Raw genomic sequence first — 20,104 nt, forward strand, 5'->3', positions numbered from 1 at the left:
AGAACAGATAGAGATGAGCTTACCGCAGTCAGCCAGGTCTGTGTCCCCAAACTAGTACAGGGCTGCTGCAAGATCCCCGAAGAAAGTGGGAGAAGGCGGAAAAGGGCAGAAGATATTCATGTTAGAAGGAGGAATCTGGGAGACCCATAGTCTGTTACATCCTGCCACGAGTGAACAAGGGGCCGGAAGTGTAGGCGGCAATTTGAAGCCGGGGCCGCCAGCGGGAATGGTGCCTGTGTGAGGTCGCAAAAAAATCCTAGGCTTCGATTTGCAGTGTTGGGTGCAGACTGTTTGTGGCCTACTTCTGCTGGCACCCTAACAGGGGGTCTCAATTACTAGTATCGGCTGCCTCCAGGAGGGGGAGAGCGGGAATAAGAACAAGCAGCACTGAAGGAGAGGAGGGCTATCCATAGTCATGCCTTTGTCCCCCCGCCCCCAATTGCAATGAGTAAGATCAGTTTTTCATAACACTTTGGAGCTTTATAATTATTATGCTTGTGTATATAGCGATACTATATCCGCAGAGCTTTACCGACATTAGCATCAACTTCCCTATCAGTCTTTGGAGTATGGGAGGAAACCAGTGTACCCAGAAGTAACCTATGCAAATACAGAGAGGAAAGAAACTCCATGCAGATGTTGTCATAGGTCAGATTCGAACCCAGGACCCCAGCACTGCAAGGCACCAGTGAGCTTCATGCAAGGCTAAAAGCTAGATCTCACATCCTATTGCAACCTGAATGCCATTGATCCGATTGTATTCCTCATAGGAATACTTAGACAAAAGCTGCATGTATAGCTTCCTACAGACTGGATCTCCTACTATGAAGTTACATTTCCAATACCACTGAATAAAAAGTCCAAACAACAGAACAAAATAAATTTATTAGAAATTTCAGCTGCTGATAGACAGTAAGGCAATGGTGCGAATTAGAGAATGAAACTAGATTGCTTTGCTGTATCTAAAATTTTGTGCTCCAACTACTGCCTTGATTCTAGTGTGGTCGTAGTCTTGTATTCCAGGATCCATCAATAGTTCAAAACACTACGAATGCTGTAAAGAAAGCAAAACGGTGCAAAGTTATGAATTTGTATAGCTTAAGACAGACACTTTAAGGGTGCCTGCAGATTTATGTGCAGAAAATCTGCATTATATCGCATTTTTTATGGGTTTTTTTGCGCAGATTTGATGTGGACTTTCCACAGTTCTTCCCCCTTCCATTAAAAAGGGTGAAAGGGGATGTTTACATCTTGTCAAGTGGATACGTTAAAATACAGTAAAATAACATACAAACGTATGCAAGTTATGCGATACATTTGTCTTTTTAAACAATTTTTTTAATTAAATAAACATGTGAAATTTGGAGCATCATCTGAAAAAAAAAAAAAAAACTGATACGTTTAACAGATGTTTCCATACGTCTCATTTATTGCAATGTAAAAAAAAAGTATACCTTTTTTATCAGCTTTTTTTTTTTTTTTCAGGCAGAAAAGCGTAGTATGCTATTCTGTCCTGCCAAAAAAAAAAAACAACACCTCATATAGAAACTTAAAACAATGACAGACAACATTTGCCCTAATTATAGTCTGTGGCCATGTCATGTAATACGTTTCTATGCGTGTTTTTTGTGGGTAGGGTACTTTCACACTAGCGGCAGGTCAGTCCGGCAGGCTGTTCCGGCGGGTGAACAGCCTTGTTGGATCCGTCCTGCCGCTAGTTCACGTGTGCCCCTGGACTGCCGCTCCATCCCCATTGACTATAATGGGGGCGGAGGCGGTGGCGGTGCTCCGGCAGCAGCACGGTGAGAGGCAGCCGGACTAAAAGTATTGCATGCAGTATTTTTAGTCCAGCCGCTTCTCAGCTCCGCCCCCATTATAGTCCGAGGGCACACTGAACTAGCGGCAGGACGGATCCAACAGGCTGTTCACCCGCCGGAACAGCCTGCCGGACTGCCCTGCCGCTAGTGTGAAAAGGAGATTTTTGTATAACTTACCAGTTAAATCTCTTTCTCGCTCTTCCTTGGGGGACACAGACCTTGGGTATAGCTCAGCTCCCTAGGAGGCGTGACACTAAGTAAAACTGTTAAGCCCCTCCTCCATCAGCTATACCCTCAGCCTGGAGATAGAGGCTACCAGTTGCGTGTCCAAGTAGTGAAAGGATAACAACCAATAACGGAAACAACCAGCCAGCAACCCAACGGGGCGCCAGACCATAACCCTGTAACCAAACACAGAAGGGTGGGTGCTGTGTCCCCCAAGGAAGAGCGAGAAAGAGATTTAACTGGTAAGTTATACAAAAATCTCCTTTTCTCGCCCATTTTCCTTGGGGGACACAGACCTTGGGACGTTCAAGAGCAGTCCAAGAAGGGAGGGACCACAAACCCAAGGCGGAACACCACCAGAGCATCAGGAAACCGCTGCCTGCAAAACCAGGCGGCCCAAAGCAGCATCCGCTGATGCATGCGTATGCACCCTATAGAACTTTGTGAAAGTGTGCAGAGAGGACCAAGTGGCTGCTTTGCACAACTGTTCAGCCGAGGCCCGATGCCTCTGCGCCCAGGAAGCTCCGACTGCTCTGGTGGAATGAGCAGTGACGCCGAAAGGCGGAGGTCTGCCCTTGGCTCGATAAGCCTCAGACACCGCCAGTTTAATGAAACGGGCAATAGCCACCTTGGAGACCGCCAACCCTCTGCGCGAACCCTCCGGAACCACAAACAGGGAGTCCGTGCGCCGAAAGGACCCGGTGACCTCCAAGTAAATCCTCAACGCCCTGACCACATCCAGACGGTGCAGTTCCCGTTCTCTGGGGTGGGAAGGAGAGGGACAGAGCGACGGAAGGACGATGTCCTCATTGATGTGAAAGGCGGAGACCACCTTTGGCAGGAAAGTCGGGACAGGCCGAAGCACAACCTTATCCTGGTGGAAGATCAGGAAAGGTTCGGAGCAAGAAAGAGCCGCTAACTCCGACACCCGTCGGAGAGACGTGACGGCCACAAGAAAGATGACCTTGCAGGACAGAAGGCGAAGGGAGACCTCCCGTAAAGGCTCGAAGGGGGCTGATTGGAGCGCCGAGAGCACCACATTCAGGTCCCAGGAAGGAACTGGAGGGCGGTACGGCGGAACAGAGTGAGCCACCCCTTGTAAGAAGGTCTTAATTGGCCCTAGAGGGGCCAGGGGACGCTGGAGAAAAATAGACCGCGCCGAAATCTGACCCTTCAGAGAACTGAGGCACAGCCCCAGGTCCAGACCCGACTGGAGGAAGGACAGGATTGTGGGAAGAGAAAACCGGAGAGGTGGGATGCTCCGGGACTCACAGAACCCCAGATAGGACCTCCAAACCCGATAGTAGATCCTAGAGGATACGGGCTTACGAGCCCGGATCATGGTGCGGACTACGTCCGCGGAGAAACCCCGTCGCGTTAAGACGGCGGTCTCAATAGCCACGCCGTCAAACGTAGCGAGCCTAAATGCTCGTGGAAGATCGGTCCCTGAGAGAGAAGGTCTTCCCTGGAGGGCAGTGGCCACGGTGCGTCTGCCAACAGCAACATTAGGTCGGCGTACCAAGACCGGCGGGGCCAATCCGGGGCGATTAGAATCGCGGGGACGCCCTCTGCCGCGATCCTCCGAAGAACCCGTGGCAGGAGGGGAAAAGGAGGAAAGACGTACAGAAGGGAGAATTCGCGCCACGGAAGGACGAGCGCGTCGGCGCCGTATGCCTTCGGGTCCCGTGCCCTGGCCAGGTATAGGGGGACCTTGTGGTTGAATTTGGAGGCCATGAGGTCCACGTCGGGGCGACCCCAGCGAAGACAAAGGGCTTCGAACACCTCTGGGTGCAGGGACCATTCTCCCGGGTCGATGGTGGACCGGCTGAGGAAATCCGCCGCCCAGTTGTCCACCCCCGGGATGTAAATCGCAGATAAGGCCGGCACGTGCGTCTCCGCCCAGAGGAGAATGAGGGTCACCTCTTGCATCGCTGCGAGTGCCTCCCTGATGGTTTATGTATGCCACAGCCGTGGCATTGTCCGATTGGATCCGAACAGGGTGGCCCCTCAGCAGATGGGTCCAGTGTCTGAGGGACAGAAGAATCGCCCTCAGTTCCAGAATATTGATTGGAAGTCTGGACTCCGATAGAGACCAAACGCCCTGGACGAACCGGGGAGGGAAACCCCCCCCCCCCCCCACCCCCGTAAGCTGGCATCTGTGGTACTCACCAGCCAGTTCAGTGGAAGGAAGGACTTCCCCCTTAGAGGGATATGCAACCACCAGCCGAGGGAAGCCCGAGCCAGGGGAGGCAGAAGAAAGGTCCTGTCCAGACTCCTCGGTGATTTGTCCCAGGCCGACAGAATTGCCCTCTGAAAGGTGCGGGATCGGAATTGTGCGAACGGCACCGCTTCGAAACAGGCAACCATCTTTCCCAACAACCGCATGCTGGATCTGAGGGAAGGGCGGTGATGACGGAGGAGACTGCGAACCGACCCGCGAAGGGCCAGACGCTTGTCCGACGGAAGGCGGACCTCCGCCAACTCTGTATCCAGGAGCATCCCCAGGAAGATCAGCCGTCTGGAGGGGGTAAGGGAAGATTTGGGGTGGTTGATAATCCAACCGAACCGCGTCAGGGTCTCCAGAGTGAGTTCCACACTGCGGGATGTCTGAGAGAAGGAGGGTGCCTTGACCAGGATGTCGTCCAAGTATGGGAGAAGAAAAACACTTCTTGAACGTAGAAGGGCCAAGACAGGGGCCAGGACCTTGGTGAACACTCGAGGAGCCGTCGCCAGACCAAAGGGAAGGGCGACGAATTGGAAGTGATCGTCCCCCACCGCGAATCGCAGGAAGCGGTGATGACATGGAGCAACCGGAACGTGGAGGTATGCATCCTGAATGTCGATTGAGGCCATGAAATCCCCTCTTTCCAGGGAGGCCACTGCGGACCTGAGAGACTCCATCCGGAATCTCTGCAGTCGGAGAAAACGGTTCAGGCGTTTTAGGTCCAAGATCGGACGCACTGAGCCTTCCTTCTTGGGAACCACAAAGAGGTTCGAGTAGAACCCCCTGAACCTTTCCGTCGGAGGCACGGGGGCGACGACACCCTTGTCCATTAGAGAGTGAATGGCCGCGAAGAAGGCGGCCACTCGTACGGGATCTCGCGGAGGACGGGATCGGAAGAAACGGTCTGGCGGAATGGACGCAAATTCGATTTTGTATCCGCAAGATACAATCTCGAGCGCCCATGCGTCTGAGATGTGGGCCCGCCATACGTTCCTGAATAGGAGAAGGCGGCCCCCCACCCGGGTGGGTGGGGGCGCACCTTCAGGCAGAGGGCTGCTGGCCTGTGGGAGCCCGTGCAGGCTGGGACTTGCGCCAGGTAGGTTGCGTCCGAAAAAACGGCTTCTTGCGTCTATCCTGGGCTGGGCCAGAGGAAGAAGAACTGGCCGCGGGTCTAGACCCGGTGGGCTTGCGAAAGGACCGAAAACGGGACGAACCAGCGCGACCACGGGGGGCGCCCATTGGCCTGGACTGGGGGAGGTGAGTACTCTTCCCACCCGTGGCCTCTGATATAAGTTCGTCCAGACGGGTTCCGAACAGGCGGGAACCCGTGAATGGTAGGCCGGCCAAAGAGCGTTTGGAAGCGGCGTCCGCCGCCCAAACCTTCAGCCAGAGTTCCCTCCTGACAGAAACTGCCAGGGCAGAGGAACGGGCAATGAGGGCACCCGCATCAAGGGAGGCCTCACAGACGAATTTTCCGGCCTGAACAATTAGTTGGGCTAAGGAACGGAGGTCCTGAACAGGGACGTCCGACCCTAACTCCCGTTCCAGTTGCAAACCCCATTCAGAGACCGCTTTGCCAACCCAGGCGGAGGCAAAGACCGGTCTAAGGGCCGAACCAGAGGCAGTAAATATGGCCTTGGAGAGGGATTCCGTACGACGGTCCTCAACAGACTGGAGGGAAGATCCGTCCTGTACAGGAATAGTAGTGCTTTTGGACAGGCGAGCCACGGGAGGATCAACCTTAGGCGGGGATGTCCACGTGGTCACAGAATCCGCTGGAAAGGGATAACAAATGTCCAGCTTTTTGGGTGTAATAAAGCGGACGTTAGGCCGAGTCCAAGCCTTGGATACCACAGAAGAAAAATCAGCGTGTATGGGAAAAACCTTGGAGGCCTGTTTGGGGCGGAGAAAGGACACGCCGGCCTGTTCAGAGCTGGGGGGGTCATCTGAAAGGTATCACGGATGCTAGTGACAAGATGCCCCACCGCGGACGCCAATTTGGACGGAAGCTCTGAGTCCATGTCCACGTCCGAATCCGCCAGTTCTCCCTCAGAAAGCGTATCCCTTTGAGAGGATAGACTTGACTGAGCTCGCACGCATGGCGGAGAGAGCGAAGCATCTGGAGAAGATGTGCGCTCAACCCTTGAACGTTTCTGAGTATGCCGGGCCCTGGAAGATTCGCTGGGAGGCAGGGAACCAGTGGGGGCGGCAGAAACGGTAGTCCCAGTGGGTGCGACAGGGATTGTGGCAGCCTGCGGGAGAGGCGGTCTATCCACGAGACGGCCCACTACGTGTGTAAGGCTTTCCACCGCCTGAGACAGAGACCTAGCCCAGTCAGGGGGTTCAGAGGCACCGGGGGGCGCAGCGCGAAGCGGGCCCTGGCACCGGGGCCTGACATGCAAGGCAATGCGGCTCAGATTGCCCACGCGGAAAAAGTTCCTTACAGGCGGTACAGGCATGGTACCAGGGTTTGGGGGCACCTGTGGGATCTGACATGCTGAAGTGTGGTTGTACTCTAATATAGAGACCACAAAGGGTTATAGCAGCTATGACCAGGAGGGTTAGGAGAGGGTTAACTGTCCTACCAGTGCCTCAGAAGAACGTCAGGAGATGGCCCAGATCAGCAGCAGCAGAGAAGCAGTGAACAGCAGAGAGCAGCAGAGAGCGCCCACAGAAGCCGAGCGATGTACACAGGAGGTTAGAGTCCCCCACCGTGTCCCAGCTTCCTGTCAGGAGTGAGGAAGCGCGGGAAACCTCAGCAGAAAGCGCGGAGAACAAGCTCCGCCCCCTCCAGCGCTTGAAATGTCTCCTGTGAAGGAGAACGTAGCTCCGCCCCCAAAATGACGCGCGCGTAAGCCCCGCCCCCTGCCGGGACCGCTAAGCCCCGCCCCCCGGTCTCGGCGGGAAGGGGGAGAGAGAGAAGAGAAAAAATGGAGTCAGCCCCGAATGAGGGGGGGGGGGGGGGAGAGAAAGATAGCAGCGTGGGGGGGAACGGCGTGGGGGTGCTGAGGATGCTGCTGTGCTGCATTGTCCTGCAGATGAGCGCTCAGAATGAGCGACCACGGGTGCCCCCCTTACCCAGAGGGGTAGATGCTGCAGATAGGGACGGGGTATGGGCTGGAATAGCCATCTCACCGTCCGACGTCTTCACCCTCAGTCCTTTCCAGCAGGGTCGCCCCTTCAGCCACTGGCACCGCAGTGGCAGGAAGCTGGAAGAGGGGCTTGGCGTGCGGGCGACCCCCTAGCTGGCGGGATGTAGGGGAGCCATTGCTGCCCAGATCCTCCTATTGCTTCTGTGGGGGAGGCAGCAGTGCAGATAAGTTGGCACTGGCGCAGCTCAACCCCGGGAGAGCAGAGAGGTCTAATGCGTCTCTGGTATCCCTAGGAAAAAATAAAATAACAAAATTAGAAGAAAAAGTAAAAATAACAAGGAGAAAACAGCCCTGCAGTAGCAGGGAGTGTCTTGCCTCCTTGGACACTAAGCTAAAACTGGTAGCCTCTATCTCCAGGCTGAGGGTATAGCTGATGGAGGAGGGGCTTAACAGTTTTACTTAGTGTCACGCCTCCTAGGGAGCTGAGCTATACCCAAGGTCTGTGTCCCCCAAGGAAAATGGGCGAGAAACTAGCCTTACAAATGTATCTGCTTGATGTACAGCAAAAACAAGATGTGAACAGCCCCAAAGCTGCAGAAGAAAAACAGAACAATTGACATGCTGCAGATTTCAAAATTCGCACATCAGGTCAATTTCCACACCTAAGAAAAAAGCAAAGTGTGCATGAGATTTGTCTAATTTCACAAACTATGTTGTGGTTTTTCTGCAAGAAAATCAGACCGGAAAAAGCATACATAATCTGCACTCATGTTAATCAGATAAAGGATGGCTCTACTGAATATAAGGAATTCTGGTTAGGTGCACAATCTGATGTAAACCCCCGTTTACCATATGAAATGTATTAGATTGGCACTCAAATACAGGAGTCACGCAGATACAACAATATTAAAATTGATTTATTTAAAATGCCTATATAAAAATGAACACAGTATGTATTGGCCAATACTCGATATTTAAAACATTATACATACATTAGTCCTGAGACTCATATAGAACATTAATTTCGTATATATAAGTTAATGGTTCATCAAATATTGCGATTTGTATGTGAAAAGCTCCTTTAAGGCAAGCACAGGTGGGGCCCCTTTAAGGCAAGTAAAGATAGCAGGGTAACTTGCAAAGGGCTACACAGTTCTGTTAGTGGCTTGAAAACTTGCTGAATCGAAAGTTCAGTGTACACATTTGTTTAAAGGCCAGTATTGTATATTCGTAAATATATCGAATATTCTCGTGGTGCGTTTATGCGAACCTTCTTGTTCGAAAATTTCGATATAGACCCAGAGGGACAATATTTGTGAGGTGCTCGCGGTTTTGTAATACACAAGTTCATATATTTGTGCGGACTTTCTAATGCCAAAGATTTAGTATAGGCACAATAGAACAAAGTTCGTAGAGTACTCACGATTTTCTCGGCCTTGCGTGCAATTGTTGTAGACACGATAAAACAATGTTCATGAAGTACTCACGATTATTTTTGACCTTGCGTGTGTTCCAAGGTTTACAATTTATCGCGTGCTGTTGGCGTGTATTGCTTTCATTACCCGAATGTTCAGGGTATAGTATCACGGGATCACCTCTGTCTCTCACTTCCTGGTTGCCTGGTATCCGTTAGCGAAGGTTTACTTGATTTACATATCAGGCTGGTCTTTTCAAGATGTTTGCTGCCGGCAGTATTTCTTAAAGTTGTTTGTTCCTTAAAGTTGTTTCGGAGTACAGTTTTTGGTGTTACTGCTTCCTTACTGAGGAAGGAGTAAGACCAAAAATTGTACTCCGAAACACGTTTGGTTCGTTTAAGGAAATCAGCTTCCAGTGCCAGCTGAGGAACAAACAACTTTAAGAAATACTGCCGGCAGCGAACATCTTGAAAAGACTAGCCTGATATGTAAATCAAGTAAACCTTCGCTAACAGATACCAAGCAACCAGGAAGTGAGAGACAGAGGTGATCCCGCGATACTATACCCTGAACATTCGGGTAATGAAAGCAATACACGCCAACAGCACGCGGTAAATTGTAAACCTTGGAACACACGCAAGGTCGAAAATAATCGTGAGTACTTCATGAACATTGTTTTATCGTGTCAACAATTGCACGCAAGGCCGAGAAAATCGTGAGTACTCTACGAACTTTGTTCTATTGTGCCTATACTAAATCTTTGGCATTAGAAAGTCCGCACAAATATATGAACTTGTGCATTACAAAACCGCGAGCACCTGACAAATATTGTCCCACTGTGTCTACATCAAAATTTTCGAACAAGAAGGTTCGCATAAACGCACCACGAGAATATTTGATATATTTACGAATATACAATACTGGCCTTTAAACAAATGTGTACACTGAACTTTCGATTCAGCAAGTTTTCAAGCCACTAACAGAACTGTGTAGCCCTTTGCAAGTTACCCTGCTATCTTTACTTGCCTTAAAGGGGCCCCACCTGTGCTTGCCTTAAAGGAGCTTTTCACATACAAATCGCAATATTTGATGAACCATTAACTTATATATACGAAATTAATGTTCTATATGAGTCTCAGGACTAATGTATGTATAATGTTTTAAATATTGAGTATTGGCCAATACATACTGTGTTCATTTTTATATAGGCATTTTAAATAAATCTATTTTAATATTGTTGTATCTGCGTGACTCCTGTATTTGAGTGCCAATCTAATTATCTAATACATATAATCTGCACTCTGCGGAGGCACCCTAATGCTAAGTATGGGCAGCAGGGTGGCTCAGTGGTTAGCGCTGGGTTCCTAGGTTTGAATCCAACCAAGGACAACATCTGCATGGAGTTTGTAGGTTCTCCCTGTGTTTGTGTGGGTTTCCTCCGGGTACTCCGGTTTCCTCCCAAACTCCAAAGACAGACTGATAGGGACCTTAGATTCCGAGCCCCATTGAGGACAGTTGGATGCTAATGTCTGTAAAGCACTGCGGAATATAGTGGTGCTATACAAGTGCATAAAATAAATTTGCGTTCTGTAAATCCAGTAGTCTGTTCCAGCAGTGGAGCAGACTACCAGAATTACCATAACAGGCATAGGCGGATCCCTATTCCCCAATATGGGATCTGTTTGGTTTCAGAGAACAATACTGACTTTCTGGCCAAAAAAAAAAAAAAGGATGCTGTGTGCAGTGGTATTTTTAAGGCAAAAAGCTGGCATTCATGGCAGAAACCCAGCAGATCCTATTATAATGAATGGGGATTCAGCAGGTCCCGGCTACAACAGACACAGTAATTCTGGTATTCTGCTCCTCTGCCAGAATAGACTACTGGATTTACCGAACGCAGATATGGATGGAGCCTAATCCTCTTTAATGCTACATGACATACAGGTATGTATGGAATGCAGAAATACATGAGGACTCTAGAGCTTGAACAATAGGTCATTTTCTAAACAAAGTTCCTTTAAGGGGTTAAAGAAGATGACCTAAAACTCACTATAAGGCCTTATTATTATTTATTGTTAAAGTGCTATTTATTCCATAGCGCTGTACATATAAGCCGTATTCACACGGTCTGTGTTTCATCAGTGATTTCCATCAATGATTATCAGCCAAAACCAGAAGTGAAGTCTCCACAGAGTTCGGGCTCATGCACACGACCGTATGCCCTCCGAGACATACGGTCCGTGAGCGGGCCATAAGTCCGGAGCGGCATACAGCGTGCGCACGGGAGCACACAGCATCATAGGTTACTATGATACTGTGCGCATCGGGCCACCTGCGGGGCTATTATGATCATATGAGTGCAGGAAAATAGTCCTGCGGGCGGCCTGATGCACACAGCATCATAGTAAACTATGTATGCCGCTCCGGGACATATGACCCGCTCACGGACCGTATGTCTGAGGGCATACAGTCGTGTGCATGAGCCCTTAGTACAGTGATGGCTAACCTTGGCACTCCAGCTGTGGTGAAACTACAACTCCCAGCATGCTCCATTTATTTCTACAGAGTTCTGAGAGCAGCCAAGCAAGGGGGGCATCTTGGGAGTTGTAGTTTTACCACAGCTAGAGTGCTAAGGTTAGCCATCACTGCCTTAGTATATAATGGAAAGATTTGCAACTCTTCTGTATTTTGACCCACTCCTGGTTTTGGCTCACAATCACTGATGTGCGAATAAGGCCTTATGCACACGACTTAGGTTTGGGTCTGCATCAGAGCCACATTTTTTGGGGAGTCTGATGCGGACTAACTCACTTCAATGGGGCCTCAAAAGATGTGCTGTCTGCATCCGCACATCTGTTCCACGGCCCAGCAAAAAAAGGATAGAACATGTCCTATTCTTGTCCGTATTACAGACAAGAATAGGACTGCTCTATTAAGGGCTGGATGAGCTGTTCAGTAAGATGAGGAACGCACAAGGCCGGTATCCATGTTTTGCAGTCTTGCAGTTTGCGGACCTTAAAAGTCGTGTGCATGAGGCCTTATAGTGTGGTTACTAACAACATTGCACTGCGTATATTTCACATCAATGTTTAGTGAATTCCAATGAGCAGAAAAACTACAGCGTTATACAATTCATGTTTTTAACCTACCTCTTGCCATCATGCATCAGTTCGAAAGCTTCATTTATTGAGCTGAAGGGCAGAGTGTGAGTCACAAACTCATCAACTTTTATTTTTTTAGCCATGTATTCGGAAACCAACTTGGGAACACTGTCTACACTCTTCCAACCTAGAAAAGGGAAAGCACTGAAATAAATGGAAACAAATAGAGACATTGCTGGTACCCAAGTCCCCTCTTAGGGATTTGTTCACTCGCCATTTTTGTTGCAGATGTTGCTATGACTGAATGGAGATGTTTCTATACTATGTGCAAATATTTCTGCCATTTTCCGATGGATAGTCACAGAAATTTCTGCACATGTGAATACACCTATAAGTTATTATTATAAACTAGCAGAAGGACCCGGCTTTGCACGGATATATTTAATCTATTTCATTTAATGTTTGTGTGTGTTAAAAGATAGACAGTATCCACTATAACAGTGACCTCCTCAGCACCCTCCCCTTTATTAGTGACCTCCATAGTACCCTGTCTCGTTGACAGTGATTTCCACAATAACCCGCCCCCTTAACAGTGACCTCCACAGAGCTCCGTTCCCTGCCCCTAACAGAGACCTCCACAGCAGCCTGCCCCCTTAACAGTGGCCTCTACAGCAATCTGCCCCTTAGCACTGACCTCCATAGGTCCAGTTTTAGGCCTGACAGTCCAGCTTTCAGACTCCCTGTCCTCCGTCCGGCGCAGGGCCTGGACACTGTGCTGTCTGAGCGTGAGCTGCAGGGAGAAATGTCACCCTCTCTCCCACCCCTGCAGCTGACAGAAGTTGATCGCGAGATTACGGCGATCTGAATTTGTGAGCAAGGAGTACATTCCTGGATACAGGCGGTGCTAGGCTCCTTCATAGGGGGGCGTGGCTGGGCTCCAGAACGGTTAGCGCAGCCCCTTGGGCTCCCAACCAGGCTGATTTACATATATAAAATCATTTTTTACACTCAATAAAACCACTCAGATACGGGACAGGTATATTGCGGACATGAAAAAACCGTAAATCGAATACAGCGGCTCACCCCTATCACGTATGGGTAGGTGCTCACCCTCTGGTCCTACCCTCAGGACCCCAAAGAAATCAAAAGGTATTAAGTAAAGTGAGGGGGCACACACACCAGAGAAACAGTTTGGAAACAATTGATGGATGAATAATTGATTTTTATTACTCTAAAAACACTCCCCTAAAAAGATATATATAAAACATACATAAAATTATAGCAACCTATAATTAATTGGCATGTAAGTCCACTGATATGAGTAATAATGTCTACTGTTCAGCTGCAGTACTCTGGATAGTATTGTGGGTACAATAAAATAAAGTTCATCCAAATAGTGTCCCAATTCGTACGGTGCTGTAGCACAAACAAGTATGCAATATCCAGAAGATGACTCCAACAGGTGTATTCAATTTCAATGCAGTGGAACAGTACTGCTGGCTATATAACAATGTCCAGTATTCAAAATAGCATGCGTGAATGTTTGCACAGATCCTCAGATTACTCACAGTGTTCAGCCGCTTGCAGTCTCCCGGTCTCACCCCTCCTTGTTGCACGGCTGTAGCGCTGATTTTCCAGGTAGCCGAACACGGCCGTCTGTGGCGTCCCACGTGACCTGATGCGCTGGGGTTCCGGGCGGACGCTTCGATGACGTCACTGCTATGCGGCGGTAATTTCAAATCTGATAGCGGATCTCTTGTGCTGGCAACTTGATATTTGGTTTCTTTATCCTTTATTCTTTTGCTTTCCTTGAATCCACGCTCACTCCACAATGCCAATCTGGCATTGTGGAGTGAGCGTGGATTCAAGGAAAGCAAAAGAATAAAAGGATAAAGAAACCAAATATCAAGTTGCCAGCACAAGAGATCCGCTATCAGATTTGAAATTACCGCCGCATAGCAGTGACGTCATCGAAGCGTCCGCCCGGAACCCCAGCGCATCAGGTCACGTGGGACGCCACAGACGGCCGTGTTCGGCTACCTGGAAAATCAGCGCTACAGCCGTGCAACAAGGAGGGGTGAGACCGGGAGACTGCAAGCGGCTGAACACTGTGAGTAATCTGAGGATCTGTGCAAACATTCACGCATGCTATTTTGAATACTGGACATTGTTATGTAGCCAGCAGTACTGTTCCACTGCATTGAAATTGAATACACCTGTTGGAGTCATCTTCTGGATATTGCATACTTGTTTGTGCTACAGCACCGTACGAATTGGGACACTATTTGGATGAACTTTATTTTATTGTACCCACAATACTATCCAGAGTACTGCAGCTGAACAGTAGACATTATTACTCATATCAGTGGACTTACATGCCAATTAATTATAGGTTGCTATAATTTTATGTATGTTTTATATATATCTTTTTAGGGGAGTGTTTTTAGAGTAATAAAAATCAATTATTCATCCATCAATTGTTTCCAAACTGTTTCTCTGGTGTGTGTGCCCCCTCACTTTACTTATTACATATTGCGGACATGCTAGCGGCGATCTAGCCGTGCATGTCCGCATCTCTATAGGGTAAAAAGAGGTGACAGAATCCCTTTAATTTTTCCAATTCCCGTCGGCCGCGGAGTTAGCGTGTCCTAACTGAACCAGGGCATGGCTTAGTGGGACCTTGGGGCGGGGTTTTTAAGTCTGTCTTTTGAGGGTGGCCTGAATGGCCACCCTACCTGCCCCCTGAACGGTGACCTCCACAGCACTCCGGTCCCTTAATAAAATCCACAGCGTCCTGCCCCATTAAAGCTGACCTACAGCAGTGAAGAAAAATGGCTGGGTTGTTATGGAAACCTGGTGTAAAACTGTGTGTATGTGGAGACTAAGGGCCTGCATGCTTCTATTGGCTGATAAGGGTCATGTGCCCAGGCTTCTATTGGCTAATGCATTTTTTGGGAATCTCTCAGGAACGGTACGTGCTAGAGAGCTGAGATCTGGTGTAAAACTTCGGACACCTGATGTACCTAGGTGCCAAATTTTGTGATTGTAAATACGACGGTGCGGATTCCTTTAGCAGACAGACATACATACACACACACACACACACACACACACACACTCAGCTTTATATATTAGATGCACAAAAATACCTTGCAAAAAACAAACCCATTTGTAAAAATAAAGTAGATTAGAGCATTTCCCATACTGAAATAGTAACACCATCAGTTTATTTACAGACAAGCCGCCCAAGAGACGTCAGTGAGAACATTATCTCAGGGGAGCCACGAAACGACTTAGCTGTAAACAACACAAGCTACACATATACAGTGGCGATCAAAATTAGAGAACACAGCATTTCCAAAATGTGAAGATCATAGTGTAGTCCTATGTGAATATATCCTAACATGAGTAAAATAGCAGTATTTTAAGATTTCATAAATTGTATTTATTCTAAAGCATAGAATAAAAATGTAAATGAGATAATTGAAAAAGAACACTGATCAAAATTAGAGAACACTTTCAGAAACCTGCAAGTTATTGGTGTTAATCTGGCAACTGGCACTAATTTCCTTAATGATCTGACAACCCCTATTTAACTGGAAGCCTAAGGCCGTGGAACACAGACGTGAGCGGTCCGTGGTTTCCCGGCCTGGCATCCTGCTGACAGCAGGAGCACACAGCGTCATTGGTTGCTATGACACCGTGCACTTTATGCCGCTGCTGCACTACAGTAATACACTTGTATGGATCATATAAGTGTATTACTGTAGTGCTGCGGCGGCATGAAGTGCACAGCGACATAGCAACCATACACTGTAGTGCAGCGGCAGCATGAAGTGCACAGCGTTATAGCAACCAATGACGTCATGCGCTCCTGCTGTCAACTGGATGCCAGGCCGGGATACCAGGGATCGCTCACGTCCGTGTTCCACGGCCTTGTGCATTCGGCGTAACTTTCCAGTTTTACTGGATTTGCCAAAATGGTGTGCCGTTCCAAAGTGACAAACCCTCCGGCAGCAGGCTGTCAAGATGAAGGTCAAAGGGGTGACCCTATCAGCCATAGCAAGAGAAGTTGGTTGTTCCAAGTCTCTGATTTCTAGAATATTGCATCTTTACAACATCACAAACTCATTCAAGTTCAGCACTGAACAAGGTAAGGATCTGTCTCGACGTTTAAGACCATTTGGACTGAAAGACCACTCTGCAGTGACCAAACCTCATTAGCAGAAAGAATCTAAAGGCTAGACTCACCTTTGCTGAGGAGCATGTTGTGTGGACAGAGGAGAAGTGGTCCAGAATTCATTTTGGTGATGAAAGCAAGTTTAATTTATTTGGATCTGATGGAAAACATTATGTTCATCGATAAACTGGGGAAAGACTGAACCCAAAGTGTGTAAAGAAGTCAGTGAAAGGTGAAGGAGAAAGAAGTGTCATGGTTTGGGGAGTGTTTTCTGCAGCAGGAGTTGGAGCTCTCATACAGCTACATGGCAGAGTGAATGCAAGTGTGTATCAGAACCTTCATTAACCACACATGGTTCCTTCCTTGCGTTCATCACTCAATCAGCCAGCAATTTTCATGCAATTTAAAGCAGTTCCTTGAAACTGAGAACATTGAAACAATGAAATGGCCAGCCCAGAGTCCTAATCTAAACCCAATAGAAAACCTCTGGAAAATCCTTGGTGACAAAGTTATGGTCAAGAAACCCACAACAGTCACAGAACTGTTGGAGACTGGAAGGAGAGTGGACCAAAATCCCACCAGAGCAGTGTGAGAGACGAGTGATGTCCTGTGGCAGCAGAGGTGCAGAAGTCATTCAAAGCAAGGGCCTGTACACTTCTACTGATTGGTGACTGGTGTAACCTTCAGAGAATTTAGTTTGAATCTTTCTCTGTGCTAGTCATTGCTGTTCTCTAATTATGATCCTCAGTTTTACCCCTTTCAAAAAATCATTTAAATGATGATCAATGTAGATTACATTATTTCTTTAAAAAAAATAAAAAATCACGTGTTCATAAATTCTTCTCTAATTTTAATCGCCACTGTATATTACATGTAATACACAATGCATAATAATCAGGAGACAGGCAGCTTTCACAGTGTTCTTCAAGGTGCGAAAACCTATTTTCTTACCTCCAAAAGCCGTTCCTTTCCATGTGCGCCCAGTGACCAGCTGAAAAGGTCGAGTTGCAATTTCTTGTCCAGATGCTGCTACTCCCACAATGACACTTACCCCCCAGCCTTTGTGACAAGCTTCTAATGCAGCTCTCTAAAACACAAAAATGGTGCCAGAAATAATCAATAACGAAGCTCCTTACAGCAAAGGAGCTTTGTTACTGGTCGGTTTGGGTGTCCTGCAGCATGGGGCAGCTGGCGGGAGTAATAGTTGTAATTGACAAAGAAGGGGGGGGGCTATCTCCCGGGCCGTTGCTGTAACCAGAGGGTAAGGGGAGCGGTGCCCGTGGACACCAGCGAACATGGCAGCAGTGGAGCTGAAGTGGATTCCAGAGTGGTGGATAAATACAGCCCTGACATACAGGTTGATGTGTAGTACAAGGTGATGATGCAGCGTGTGTGATGTATGTAGTGCAGTGTCTAATGTATACATGTGTGTAATGTATGCTGGGCAGTGTGTAGTCAATGCACAGCAGGATATTATAGCCATGGGATCAAGTACAGGGAAGATACACTATACTGGACTGGACTTTATCACTTTGCTATAATAGCCTGCTGTGCATTCACTCCAGACCCAATGCTAGAAGTTGGGGAGTGATGTTATTTACATGGGACTGTATGTTGGAGGTGCTGGAGGAAAGGCAATGATGTTATTTACATTGGACTGCATGTTGGAGAAGTTGACGGAAGGGGAGAGATTATTTACATGGGACTCTACGGAGGGGAGAGACATTATTTAGACTTGTAATGGTTCCTCTGCATAAATACCAATCTCTCAGGGCACGTTGACACACCGCCGCTATTTATTTCTATTGTTGTGCTCCGTTAGATGAGCAGAAAATGAAAATAACAGAAGTGCCAGATAGGGCACATAACTCACAGGAACGGAGCTGAACAGACACCATTAAGGGCTCATGCACACGAACGTTCTTTGCGTTCCGTATACAGGCCGTATTTTGTGCCGTCCGCATCCGTTGCTCCGTTCCGTGACCCCGCAAAAATTATGAGGCATGTCCTATTCTTGTCCGTTTTGCGGACAAGAATAGGCATTTCTATAATGGGCCTCCTGTTCCGTTCCGCAAATTGCGGAAGGCACACAAGCGGCATCTGTTTTTTGCGGACTGCAAAAAAACAGCACGGTCATGTGCATGAGCCCTAACTGTGATGGCATCCATTCAGGATCCTGTCTTTTTACCAGACAGTCGTCCTGCATGCAGGGCTTTTTTTGTCCAGTCTTTTTATAAAATCTGCAACAGAGGCTCCAACGCAGATGTGAACAATTATTTAAGCCTACGTATTATGTATCTAAATTGCTGCAACTTTCGTACTCCTCTTCGGCTAAAAATACTCCTCAAAAATGGTAAGAGTATTTTTACTCTTCTGGAAATGTGCCCTCAAATGTGTGAAAAGAACAGTTACCACTTAATCCCCACTGTTTCCAGAGTTGCATTTCTGGTCCTCACCTCGGCTGCACTTCTGCCGGCAATCGCTCAGAGTGGCACATGCTCCAGACCAATTAGCTGCAGAAGTCACGTGCCATATACTGCTACGTCACTGCTGCTGTCTGTAAACAGAAACTGAGGGTGAGGACCAGAAATGCAACTCTGAAAATGGTGGTCTCTATGCGGCCTTATGCCTTTATATGGCAGTTTCTATGGGACCTTAAGCTAGGCTGCCGCCTTTTTACAGCAGCCTAGTCTAAGCGATGCCCGGGTCAACCGTACAGCAGAAAGGAAAGCAGGAGCTGAGCCCTCTAATATGCTAGTGGTGCTGCCTGTCAGTATCATATGGACAGGTTTTGCCTAAGCACTGGATTAGATGTCTTCACAATACTTAGACAATAGATGGACTATTGGTGGGTCTGCTAAAGCTTGAGTAGGCATTTAACAAAAACTCAAACGTACTTGGATGGAATGCAAAATAGCCACTTTTTCATTACTGTATATTTACCATGACGCCAACATTTCCTATGCACTCAAAGGAATAATCCACGCCTCCATCAGTCATGTCGACCAGCACTTCCTGGATTGGCTTTTGATAGTCTGAGGGACTGATACACTCAGTGGCCCCAAACTCCTTGGCCTTTTCAAACTTTTCCTTGTTCAGGTCAATTCCAATAATTCGCTTGGCACCAGCTACTTTACATCCCATGATAACAGCAAGGCCAACACCTCCAAGGCCAAATACTGCACAGGTAGAACCTGGCTCCACCTGACGAGCAAAGTGAAAATTATTGAGAAATAGTAAGAGAGACACTAAAGATGGCCATTAACATTAGAAGATGGCTGAACTTCTGAATGATTGGTCTTCTAGTGATTGTTTCGCAGACATAGTACACATTTTAGTCCACATCAGCCATTATAGTCAGACTCTGCATGCATGTTCAATGAAGCGGGCAAAGGAGCTTCTGGGAATGTTCTTTGCAGGAAAGCTCCTTCACCCTTAAACAGTTTATAGACAATGATGTCTATCATCAGCTGGCTAAAATGATCATTTGTTGCTACATTTCACTGACAAATTATCCTTTTGGTTGAACTAGTCTGTTTTGATCAACTTTAGGCCAATATGTATGGGTTCCTTAAAAAGGTGAAAAGTTGACCTGAATGTCCAAAAGGGAATACGGTATATCAAACGAATAAAGATTACACCCAACAGATTGGTGAGATACACTTTAAAAATAGGTTTTCCCCACAAAGGACATTTATCAACTACCCAATGCCAATGTGTACAAGATGTATAAACACTGGGGTACAATCTGAACTGGGGCCCCACGTCTGAATACAGTGCCTGATGAGCATGCTCTCAAAGTCAATGGGACTGGTGGGCACAGATGAGCAGTTTTGGGTGTTCCCAATGCACAGACTTTGAATACAGTGGCAGTGTGAATACAGCAGGCAAACTCCACCTTGTCATGTGATGAGGTGGTCAGACAGACTAAGAACTCCCATTTTTTTGCCTCATGCACACAGTTTTTTTTTTTTTTTGGTCCCCATTTTCTGCGGATTTGATGCAGACCCATTCATTTCAATGGGGCCGCAGAAGATGTGTACAGCACAC

General features: G+C 47.8%; 1 protein-coding gene across 1 annotated transcript in view; it reads right to left on the reverse strand.

The window, feature by feature from the left end:
- Nucleotides 1–866: 866 nt before the first annotated feature.
- LOC122944110 (alcohol dehydrogenase class-3) overlaps nt 867–20,104 on the reverse strand; it is a 38,565-nt gene continuing 19,327 nt past the window's right edge. Inside the window, exons 6-9 of the mRNA XM_044302346.1 lie at nt 18,998–19,258; nt 17,006–17,141; nt 11,923–12,061; nt 867–1,054 (exon numbers count right to left, since the gene is read on the reverse strand). Of these exons, the coding sequence (XP_044158281.1) occupies nt 1,030–1,054; nt 11,923–12,061; nt 17,006–17,141; nt 18,998–19,258 (561 nt within the window). The 3' untranslated portion in view covers nt 867–1,029. The remainder of the gene's footprint in view (nt 1,055–11,922; nt 12,062–17,005; nt 17,142–18,997; nt 19,259–20,104) is intronic.

The sequence above is a fragment of the Bufo gargarizans genome, chromosome 1 (genome assembly GCF_014858855.1).
Source record: "Bufo gargarizans isolate SCDJY-AF-19 chromosome 1, ASM1485885v1, whole genome shotgun sequence".
In the NCBI taxonomy this organism is placed as follows: domain Eukaryota; kingdom Metazoa; phylum Chordata; class Amphibia; order Anura; family Bufonidae; genus Bufo; species Bufo gargarizans.